This window comes from Labrus mixtus, chromosome 17, assembly GCF_963584025.1.
Source record: "Labrus mixtus chromosome 17, fLabMix1.1, whole genome shotgun sequence".
Lineage (NCBI taxonomy): Eukaryota > Metazoa > Chordata > Actinopteri > Labriformes > Labridae > Labrus > Labrus mixtus.
The window spans coordinates 20447177-20458670 of NC_083628.1; the positions used below are offsets into that span (position 1 = coordinate 20447177).

Here is an 11494-nt window from a genome sequence, read left to right on the forward strand (position 1 = left end):
ACGAGCGGGGTTATGACAATAGGGTGGTTGTTGGTTGATTATTGTTTCCAACAAATGTTAATAATTATATTAATGACAAGAATTTAAAAAAATTGCTCGCAACTAAAACATTGTTCCACTTCACCACTGATACTACAACTCCAAGCTAGGGGAAACACTGTGGTCTAATTGTGGTTATTTCCCCGGTTACGATAGCTGTTGCTGTCCGTCATTTTGATCTCTGACCTGGTGCTTTGCATTGTGGGAAATGGTACACGAGGGAGACAGGTCTGATGCATGCTGTAGATTATAACCAAACCAGTATGACTTTTGGATATATCCGGCATACTGCGATCTTGCATTTGTTCACATACTACACTACATTGGCCAAATCAGTACGCACTACTAGTACAGTAGGCGGTTTTGAAAACAGCAGTAGTCTGCCTTCATGAGAGGAAGTAGAGATGTCTTCTTTCAGGAGTCTTACTGATGTATCTTGGGAGGATATGCTCTTCTGTTAAAAATAAAGATTTGCAGTCTAAGGTCATCTTAACCTCCAAGAACACAACAGAAAGCCTTTCTGTGTGTTTTGTCCTCAGTGTGGAGGTGATCCGTCTGGGTCAGAGTAAATTCATCAACTGGGACCTGCAGATGTACTACGCAGAGAAAGACACACCAGCTAAGGTACGTCACTGCTTTCATCATCTTTACCAGCTTCAGGACTTAGATCCTGATGCAACACACATCAAATCCAATATACAGAAGATTTCTAACTTTCTATTTAGAAAGGAATAAAAACATAAAATCACTTTGTCATCTCAGCTCGTAATAATGAAGTCTGACTTGTTCCAGCTAAAGATTAGCAGTCATACTTCTCCCCGTGCATCCTTCACCACCTTTTTATTAAATCTCCTGTTGCTCCTCTGTGCAGGCTCGAACCACCACCCTGAACGAGCAGCTGGGTCAGATCGAGTACATCTTCTCCGACAAGACGGGAACTCTGACGCAGAACATCATGCAGTTCAAGAAGTGCACCATTGCTGGACGTACCTACGGTACTGATCGTCTCTATTTCATCAAACATAAGAAACTGAGCCTTTTTTTAATCCCACTGAGGCTCCGCAGAGTTTTTCTTAAAACAATGAGGAAGTAAACTAGAGACAGTGAATTGTCAAGGTCAAAATAAAACGAGGAAGTGAGAGAGCGACACCTGCTGTCTGTTTTCCATACACCAAAGGTTCCCCTGAATCTTTACATAACACCATCGCTCTCCACATGTACCTGAAGGGTTTATGTTTGATCTTTGTCCGGACCCGCTGACAGCTTTGTGATATTTAGAGAGGAGAGAGTGACGCCTGAATGATCTTTTCAGGAAACTGGAACATTGCAGCAGGAAGAAGTTTCATATTATTCAAAGCAGAAGAAAGTCTAAAAACAGAACTAAATTTAACTGTTAAGAGAACTGAAAACTCTACCTGACATGTTTGTTTGTGCAGAAGGCAAAGTAGTGCGGCAAAAGGATAAAAACTGTGAAAGGATAAAAAAAAAATATATATATGGAAATATAGAAAGACAAAATAAAGAAATGTCTACATTTAACGAGGAAATAACATAAAATTAAATTAAAAAAAATGCTGCGATTGAAAGAGGAGTAAATAAGAGAATAAGTACATTAATCAAATATGCAGAATGTTTAAAGAGGAATAAATAAAACCGTATAAAATTATAACAAAAGGATTAAGAATGGCATGCTATTTATTTTTTGTTTTTCCACTTCTTCACAGATAAAATCTTTACATATTACTTATAAAGCTCATTCTTAACTTCTATACAACAAATTAACAAAAAATGTTTACAGTACTCTGCTTCATGTGCAGAGTACTTCTTTGCTACAGTTCACCTGTAAATACACTTGAATGTATTCGTGTAGATGTTCAGGTCAAAGACTTTTGACATTTCTTCGTAGGTGATCCGACCACGGCTGAAGGCGTGACGCTGGACAGAGGAAGGGTAAAGTATAACTAACTTGAAGTTACTTTTACAAAGAACGTTTTCTTAGATGAATCGACCAAATCTAAGAAGTGGAATTCCTGTAATTAATAACAGAGGACAACACCAGTGGTTTCAAATTCAAGTCAGATAGACCACAAGAGAATAAGACTACACTCAGCTGACTGAGGACTGGGACTTAATGCACTTTTACACCACATGTCACACACTGATGGTAGAGGCTGATGTGTAAAGGGTCCATCAGTATTAACTCATCCCATCCATACACATTCACATGTGACTGACGCAGCAGCGGGAGCAGTTTGGGGTTCAGTGTTGTGTCCGAGGACACTTTGATATGTGATGTCAGGAGCTGGGGATCAAACCCCCCTAACCCTCCAGTAATACATATCAACACTCTCGTCCAAATATGGTCACTACTCTCCATGAAAAAACAAGAGGGCAACACGTTGAAAGATGAACTACATCCACTTCTTATAAACTGTCTGTGTCACTGAACTATTGGCAAAGTTAAAAAAGGAAAACGGTGACACTTTTAATTTATTTTTTGCTCTTTCAACAATTTCTGAATATTTTGACTGTCATTTTGAGAGAACTTTTTCCCTGCTTTTGACTTTAGCCCGTGGACTGGAGCTGGAACCGGCAGGCTGACAAAAAGTTTGATTTTATGGATCACTCTCTGGTTTCCTCTGTGCGATCCAAGAAGGATAAAGACGTCTCCGAGTTCTTCAAGCTGCTCTCCCTCTGCCACACCGTCATGGTGGACAACAAAGACGGTAATCTTTAAAGCCTTGTTTGGAAGCTGACGAGTTTACATGACAGCCACCAGGGCTGTTTGTGAGCCTTAAGAGGACTCTAACCTGCTTTAAGAGATATTGTCCTGTCGTTAAATCAGACTGCTATATATTAGACAACATAAGGATGTTTTTCTCTGCAAGACAATTGCAATAAAAAAAAAAAACGTATGTATGGCTCCTCCCCCGTCTCTCAGGTGAACTGGTGTACCAGGCAGCTTCTCCTGACGAGGGCGCTCTGGTGACGGCAGCGAGGAACTTTGGTTACGTGTTTCTGTCTCGAACACAGGACACCATCACCATCAATGAGATGGACCAGGAGAACACCTACGAGATGTTGGCGCTGCTCGACTTCAACTCGGACCGCAAGCGCATGTCCATCATCTGTATGAGTACACACATAAACACACACACACACACACAGACATTTGCATGTACTTTCTATGGTTGTGTGCATAGCCTCTTGAGTGAAGCCAATATTGGAGTATGTTAAAAACGATGCTTAAACAGGAACGAGAGGTGTGTTAATCATCAGCAAACAGAATCATGATTGCTTGTAAAGACTTTTCTTTATGGAGGACTTGATTCAAGAATTCAAAGCAAGAGGTTTTGACTCTCTTCGTCCTCTGCTCTCTGTTTCAGTGAAGTTTCCCGATGGTCGTATCCGTCTGTACTGTAAAGGAGCCGACACGGTCATCTATGAGCGACTCTCGCCCGACTCCAGACACAAAGAAACCACACAGGCAGCTCTGGATGTGAGTTCTTAATGCCTGTTTGAAAACCACACCATACAGTTTAAATCATAATTACATGTATGAGGCATGCATGTTGGTTTCTCTGAAAGGGATCATCTCTGTTTTGTTCTTCAGATCTTTGCCAACGCCACATTGAGGACGCTGTGCTTGTGTTACAAAGACATCAGCGCAGCCGAGTACGACGCCTGGTCGAGGAAACACAAAGAGGCTCAGGTCAGCATGTCTAACAGAGATGTTGCCCTCGACCGAGTGTACGAGCAGATCGAGAGCAACCTATTGGTGAGTGCAGCTCCACATTAGTGTGACATGAACCCCACCCCTTAGAAGTAGAAATGAAAAAAAATGATAGACACAATGTCCACAGCTCGAAGGCTTTCGCGGACAGTAATACTGATCATGTCTGCAGATTAGGCACTGTTCCAGTTTGGGGGTATGGAAAACAAAAGTGACTATTTGTTGATTTGTATTCTTTTTTTTGTTGCATAATTGTTGGATTTTACCCCCAAAGTTCCTTTGAAACAGCTAGCAGAGTGCTAATTTAATTCCACATATTCACTTGTTTACTGAGAAGAAGAAAAAAAGAATGGAAGGAGACTTTGGTGAGGATAGTTATTGGCTTTACTGTTGCCAAATACACTGAATTGTGTCTTTTAAAAAAAAAAATTAAATCAGGGAGAGCAGCAGGAAGAGGGAATGACAATCAAAGGGTTTGCAGCATGGTAGCTAGCCCATAAGTCCTGTCTGTCCATGGGGAAGTAGCAGAATTAATAGCAATGGTGGAGGTTGTTAAAAAGTGTTTGATATTCTTTCCCTTTACATCACTCATTATTTAAACATCTGTAAAAGCCTGAATCACTGAGCTACATTTAAGACGCTGTATCCCTCCTTCCAGCTGATCGGGGCAACCGCCATCGAGGACAAACTGCAGGAGGGAGTGCCAGAGACCATTGCTAAACTGGCCAAGGCCGACATCAAGATCTGGGTCCTGACTGGAGATAAGAAAGGTACCGTCAGTTCAGACCAAGTAGAAATCCAGTGTTGGAAAAATAAGTGGGAGTGAAAACTAAAAAATGCAATTTCCTCGAGTGTCCACTTGAGGCTGGCTGCAAAAGTCCTGAAAGACACAACCGTTCAAAAATTATGACATCAGAGGCCCGGCGTCATGGCGACCGCCACCGTTGGGCCTCAAGAGTCCCTTCCAATGGGTGACGTCACTGGTAGTCCGTCCATGTTTATACAGTCTGCGGTTCAGTCTGTTATAGCTATGATCATGTAACAATGGTTTATTAGATATTTGGATACATGAATAACTCCGCCTCTTTTTGAAATAACACCTTCAGAATAATGTTGCTGTAAAAATTAAGGAGCTTCATCCTCCTCGATTTGTTATCAAGATGTGTTAATAAAAGTAATTTAAGATCATGATCCATGTGTTCAGAAACTGTACTGTTTTGATTTTCTCTCATGTTCAACATGTTTGATCTTTTCCCAGAAACGGCCGAGAACATCGGATACTCTTGTTCCCTTTTGACTGACGACATGACGGTCCACTACGGAGAAGATGTGAAGTGAGTTGATTTTCAAAGTCTTACTCAGTCAGAGAGGAGCGTGCTGAAGAAGACGCCTGTCTCTAACTCGTGTCTCCGCTGTGTCTCTGTCTCCAGTGAGAAGCTGAGGATTCGTCAGACCCACCGGAGAAATGAACCTCAATCCATCAACCGCCGGAGGAAGAGACCTACAGAGCCGTTCTTCAACATGCCCGGCAAAAACGCTCTCGTCATCACCGGAGGATGGCTGGTGAGTTCTATACAACAAAAGACAAAAAAGTAGTGGACGAAGCAACAGAGACCGCTATACGACGCTATAAAGAGGAATCTTTGCCTTTATATCAACGCTTTGTAATGTTCGATGGAACTATAATGCAGAAGTTAAATGATGTGCATGGAGATCGTAGTGGTCACGTGCAGACAGTTGATTGTCGCGCTCCGATTGCAGAGAATAATGCATCTCCAACCCCTCCTAATCACTCGAGGAATAAAAAAAAAAAAAGGTGTAATATCTGATTTTCTGGCCAGCCAACATGTTGGATTGTGCTCATTTCTTCTTTTTATCTGCATCTCAGAATGAGATTCTGTATGAAAAGAAGAAGAAACGCCGTCGCCTTCGTCTTCGCCGTCTTGGAAGGCGACCACCTCCCGCCATCCCTCAGGACAGCCAGCCGATGGACGACTTGGAGAAGGAGCTGAGACAGGTAAGACTTAACATGAGACATTTAATAAAAGTGAGTTATCGTCGCATGATAACGAATACGCTGACATGTCTCTACAGATCGACTTTGTGGACATGGCCTGCGAGTGCGAGGCGGTCATCTGCTGCCGCGTCACGCCCAAACAGAAAGCTAACGTGGTGAGTTTGGTGAAGAAGTACAAGAAGGCGGTGACGCTCTCCATCGGGGACGGAGCCAACGACGTCAACATGATCAAGAGTAAGGACACAAAGAAACTCTGCTCACGTCTTTTCATCATTAAACACGTTGAGGTTAAATCTAAACGTCCCCGTCCTCTTGTCTCCACCTCTCTCCTTCCAGCTGCAGACATCGGCGTGGGGCTCAGCGGTCAGGAGGGGATGCAGGCCGTCATGTCGAGCGACTACGCCTTCGCTCAGTTCCGTTTCCTGCAGCGCCTCCTGCTGGTGCACGGACGCTGGTCCTACATCCGCATGTGCAAGTTTCTACGTTTCTTCTTCTTCAAGAACTTCGCCTTCACACTCGTCCACTTCTGGTACTCCTTCTTCAGCGGATACTCCTCACAGGTCAGCAGCTCAGCAGTGTTTATGCCCTGATATTAAGATCCTACAGGAAAGTGATCATGTGATAGTATGAAGCGGTTTACCTTAAAGTTCACAGAACAACACAAAGAACAACAGGATCAACATCAAGACAAGCAATAGAAATACAAAACAACTCTTGATGTGACCTTCAAGTCCTCTTTGTTCACGATGTCTCTACAGGCATCCTCAGGTCTCTGACTCTACAAAAACAAACAGACTCTGTGGTTAAAAACAATAAAACACTGAAATTAAGAATTCAGTTTTCTCCAGTGCTTGACAAACTTTCCCATGCTAAGGACCCTTACATATCATTATCCTCTGGTGGGGAACCACTGTCGTAAAATGTCTTGTACATAACAGCTGTTTTCATGGAGCAGCTGATAAACTAAATGATGGTTTCCCTTTCTGCAGGTCGCCTACGAAAACTGGTTCATCACTCTCTACAATCTCTGTTACAGCAGCTTACCGGTTCTCCTAGTCGGACTTCTGGACCAGGTAAGAAGCAGAAATAGGAAGATATGTAACAAGAAGACGCTGGTTTAAAATAAAGGGATTCCCATTTTGATAAAAAGCATATTGGTTTGGGGCGGCAGTAGCTTAGTATCCAAGGATTTGAGTTGGTAGCCGCAGGGTCACCGGTCCGAGTCCGGGGAACTGAACCTGCAACTACTCAAAGCGCGAGTCTCTGTGCGGCCCCCTCACTCTGACATCTCTCCCTAAATGCATGACTCTGTTTGTGCTTTCAGGTCTGTGTGTGTGAAGCATGCCTCACATTAAGTGAAAAGTGTCATTTCCCTCAGGATTAATGAAGTGTAGAAAATTAAAGTTACACTAAATAATTCTTGAACAAATCACCCAACCTCTGACAAAAAAAACTAAAGTCCCCCGTTACTCTGAATGAATCCCCCTCTTCGTCCCTTCTCCTCCTGCAGGATGTCAACGATAAACTGAGTCTGAAATTCCCAAAGCTCTACCTGCCCGGCCAGAAGGGGGCGTTGTTCAACTACAGGAATTTCTTCATCAGTTTGTTCCACGGCATCTTCGTCTCGCTCATCATCTTCTTCATCCCGTACGGAGCCTTCCTGCAGACCATGGGGCAGGACGGAGAAGCACCCTCAGACTACCAGTCCTTGGCCGTCGTCACCGCCTCGTCGCTCATTTTCACCGTCAACCTGCAGGTCAGTTTCACGTTAGCAGCAACGAGACTCAGCAGACTGACGAGTTTTGACCTTTTTCGGCGTGCATGAATGAATGACTAAATGAAAGGGAAAAATCAACATGTTCTCGAGTTGTCTTTGAAGTCTTGAATCTGAAAACAAGAGAACATGTGATATTTTTGATCATCTCAACCCTTTAGTAGCTCCAGGGGTAGTATGCATTTTTTAAAGGTCTATAAATGTGAATGAAATGTTCTTTTGTTTTATGAATCAGCTGCTGATTTGTGTCCTCTATTTGTCCTCTCGTTTGTTTAGATCTCTCTGGACACCTCCTACTGGACCTTTGTTAACTGCTTTGCCGTTTTGGGCAGCATAGCCATCTACTTTGGCATCGTGTTTGACATCCACAGTGCTGGGATCCACGTCATCTTCCCGTCAGTGTTCACCTTCACCGGTCAGTCATCACACATTCACCGCAGTGCATTGTGGTTAACTGGATTGTCTGACTTTGTAGTCTCTTCCCCAAAATACCAAAACGCTCTGATTTGCTTTCAAGCTGCAGGAAGTAATGAAAGAGTTAAATTATCTGTCTGTGAAGTTCACATTTAAAAGTTTCCCTTTGTCCAGGGTTCCATGTTTTGAACATAGCGACAATCTTTTGTTAAGCGTTAAATCTCAACACAAACCTGTGAGTGCACAATTCTAGTTTACCAATTGCAAACACAGGCACTGTCGTATTTTGGATTTCTCCAGAGAGATTCTCTGCACCACGTCTTACCATTTTGGCTTCTCTTTCGCTGGAAAACAAAACACACAAGTCTTGATTTAAATTGAAGCATCTAAGTATGACAGTAGAGGAAAATGGTGCCGTATGAACTAGTTGAATTAACTGCAGAGTAAATAATTTGAAGCTCCCTAATTTTTTTAAAGCAGTCCTCTTTGTGACCCAACACTTACTTCTACCATACAGACATTTTTTTCCACCTCAAACTCTGCACTCTTTCTGACTATCCAAATCTTGATATTTTGTGGTTTTGTAGGTGCAGCGTCGAACGCTCTACGCCAGCCCTACCTGTGGTTAACCATCATCCTGTCTGTGGGCATCAGCTTGCTGCCCGTCATCTGCATTCAGTTCCTCCATAAAACCATCTGGCCGTCCGTAGGAGACAAGGTGAGACCTCAGAGAGTAAAGCGAACAAACTTCCCCTTAGCCTGCACAAATCTCCCCGACATGAAGCTGATGGAACAAGAATTAAAAATAGTTAAAGTCAAATGAAAACAAGTGATATTCTGAGGTTATTGTAGAAGTAACAACAGTTACAGAGGTAGTTGGAGGGAAAAATAAATCGTATAAAACAAGGCCATCTGGGAGAAGATTAACTGTCATATAGTTTTTTTTTTTTAAGCCTATCATCTCTGACACCGGGCTGACATCCAATGAGATGACTTTCTGCATGCAGTCAAGAAGTGCAAACAGTTTATGTTCAATTTCAACAGACGAGAATCAGTCAGTGATGTGTGTGGCAGCCAAAAGGAAGCAGGATGAGATTTGAATCAGAAAACAAGATTTTACAAATGTACAGGACAAGATCAGCAAAAAGTTGAAAAAGTGATTTATCCTCAGGAACTTTAAATAAACACAACCAGGACAGTTTCTCACAGTAGCTGTAATGTTTCCCCTTTTTATTTTTGGATTAAAAAAGCAGATGCCGGCTGAAACGCAAGTAGATGATTATAGGTGGACACAAAATTGTATCATCGGCAAACAGATTCTGCGTTTTTGTGCAAAATTTGTGACTAGAGTTTGACGACTGTGTGTATTAAGAATCCAAAAGTTTAATCTGACAATTTGAAACAGAAGTGAGCCTTTATCCTCTTTTTCCAGAAGTAAAAAAATGACTCAGCTGTCTTTCACTAATGTCTCCTTCCTTTTTCCCATCGTCCTCCAGGTCCACAGAAACAGGAAGAAGTACGAGATGGAGATGGAAGAGGAGGAGAGGAAGACAAAGCCGCCAGCCTTCGAGCGTGGCCGGCGTTCACGTCGCTCCGCCTACGCCTTCTCTCACTCCCGAGGATACGCCGACCTCATCGCATCGGGGCGGAGCATTCGACGGCGCCCGGCACCTGTTGGAGCACCGCCGGGCACCATCAGAGAGGCCCCCCAGAGAGAGGCTGAGAACATCTAAGGGAGGAGGGGGGGCTGAGCGGGAGAGATGGAGTCAGAGGGGGTCGCACATATTCAGGAAAGTGGACATGTCTTTCTTTTAGTCGTGCAGAAACTCCTGAATTTATTTTTGCTCCACTCTGAGATCCCGCCTCCTCCGCCCTCTGTGCAGACTCTTTAAAATGAAAAAGAAAAAAAAGCTCACCGAAGAGATGACCGCCGTTAACGGGGTTCGAGGTCATGCAGTGAATGTGTGACTGACTATGTTGTTTATCTCAGGATCTTTTAAAATCCATTATTTTTCTTATTTTTACTCCCTTCCCAAAAACATATTTTTTTTGCAGCTGGATGACGAGTCACAGCATTGTTTTTTGACATTCACAGTTTTAGCACAAAGTCTGCAGAGCACTTGACGTGTGAATACAGACCCCAGTCGATTAGTCCGTTAGCTACATGTAATCAAACCAAAGCTTATTTTACTTTAATTTCCGTCCCTATAAAGTCAAATCAACACGTTCTCCTTCAGGTTACAACAATGCGCTTCAACTCAAATGTCAAGATATCCCCTTTTAATGTTTTATTGTTCATGTTGCGATGTTACTGTACGAGGCTATGCAAGGTGGCTGGATGTGATAAAATGTGTGTTAATTTAAGACTTAAGTTGTGAATAGTTCTGTTTTTCTCTTTTGCTTTATCAAATGTCACAAGTGTCCTCACAGATGGGTTTTGTAGTCACATATTTAAAGGACTACAACTTTTTTTTCCAGCCTTCAGATCCTGAAAAGGCCTCTTTCAAACCTGGATGCTAACTCTACGTTGTATACCTCACTTTTTGTCATGTAAATACTCTATAAGACTTGCATGTCGTCTTCCTTCAGCTGAAAATATTTTTTGTGTTAACAAATCACCAACTGTAAATTCAAGGGCTCCTTATCTGAACTGGGGAATAAACAACAAGAAGGTTTATCCACATTTAAGTAAATCTTTGAACTCCATTCTTCCCTCTCTTTAATTATCAGCTTCTTAAAAGTTGATTCATAAATGCTAACTAATGAAAATAGTATCAATGAGGATATTTTGTGTGTGATGATGGTTGTTCAAAGCTAACCCAAGGATGTGTTTTTCCGTTCTTTTAACCAGCTTTATGATGCTGCACAGAGATAAGCCAAAAGGGACACATTCCTGTTCTGACTGTTACCGTGTGCAGACGATGTCTTTTTATCCCTGAATGAATGGAGGCAGTAGACGAGGACTGTTGTTGTGATTGGTTCAGCAGCAGTGTACTCTCTGTCTTATGACGGTGTTTTATCAAGTGGTTGTTAATAAAAGCCAGGCACATTTAACAATCTGAAATGTTCTTATTTCTTCATGGTTACGTGTTTTTCTCGATATTTGTATAAACACAGTCATCCTTGTAAACGGTATCACATTTAATGGTCACATACAATTCAAAATACTCTTCACCTAACATGTGTCTCTAATCTGTCTACAAACCCCCCAATGATGAGAAAAGTCCATCCTCTCTGTCTTTAGCCTGCTCCACTTCTTGTGCTCAAACAGGCCGTTTGGAGATTTTCCCTTCATGACATCACAAAGGGCAGTAACCCCTCCCCCAGATGGGTGACACTCCCACAGCTAGGTGTTTGTTCTGCCCTCTGAGTCTGCCTTCTCACTGTAAACAATAGGTAGGACATGGAGCGAGAAAGCCAGAGACACCCAAGCCCTTCCAGAGAGAGGGTGTGGTCAGACACAGCTCATTTACATATTTAAAGGTACAGACACAGAAACAGCCTGTTCTGAGCAGGG

At 42.6% G+C, this 11494-nt stretch overlaps 1 protein-coding gene across 1 annotated transcript in view; it reads left to right on the forward strand.

Annotated features, from left to right (window-relative positions):
* Positions 1 to 11041, forward strand: part of atp8b1 (ATPase phospholipid transporting 8B1) — a 34142-nt gene extending 23101 nt beyond the window's left edge. Inside the window, exons 13-30 of the mRNA XM_061060751.1 lie at positions 579 to 663; positions 911 to 1034; positions 1946 to 1989; positions 2609 to 2765; positions 2981 to 3169; positions 3426 to 3538; positions 3653 to 3817; positions 4431 to 4542; positions 5031 to 5106; positions 5203 to 5335; positions 5661 to 5789; positions 5867 to 6023; positions 6126 to 6349; positions 6779 to 6862; positions 7300 to 7545; positions 7840 to 7978; positions 8565 to 8695; positions 9474 to 11041. Of these exons, the coding sequence (XP_060916734.1) occupies positions 579 to 663; positions 911 to 1034; positions 1946 to 1989; positions 2609 to 2765; positions 2981 to 3169; positions 3426 to 3538; positions 3653 to 3817; positions 4431 to 4542; positions 5031 to 5106; positions 5203 to 5335; positions 5661 to 5789; positions 5867 to 6023; positions 6126 to 6349; positions 6779 to 6862; positions 7300 to 7545; positions 7840 to 7978; positions 8565 to 8695; positions 9474 to 9710 (2545 nt within the window). The 3' untranslated portion in view covers positions 9711 to 11041. The remainder of the gene's footprint in view (positions 1 to 578; positions 664 to 910; positions 1035 to 1945; positions 1990 to 2608; positions 2766 to 2980; positions 3170 to 3425; positions 3539 to 3652; positions 3818 to 4430; positions 4543 to 5030; positions 5107 to 5202; positions 5336 to 5660; positions 5790 to 5866; positions 6024 to 6125; positions 6350 to 6778; positions 6863 to 7299; positions 7546 to 7839; positions 7979 to 8564; positions 8696 to 9473) is intronic.
* The last annotated feature ends 453 nt before the right edge of the window (positions 11042 to 11494 follow it).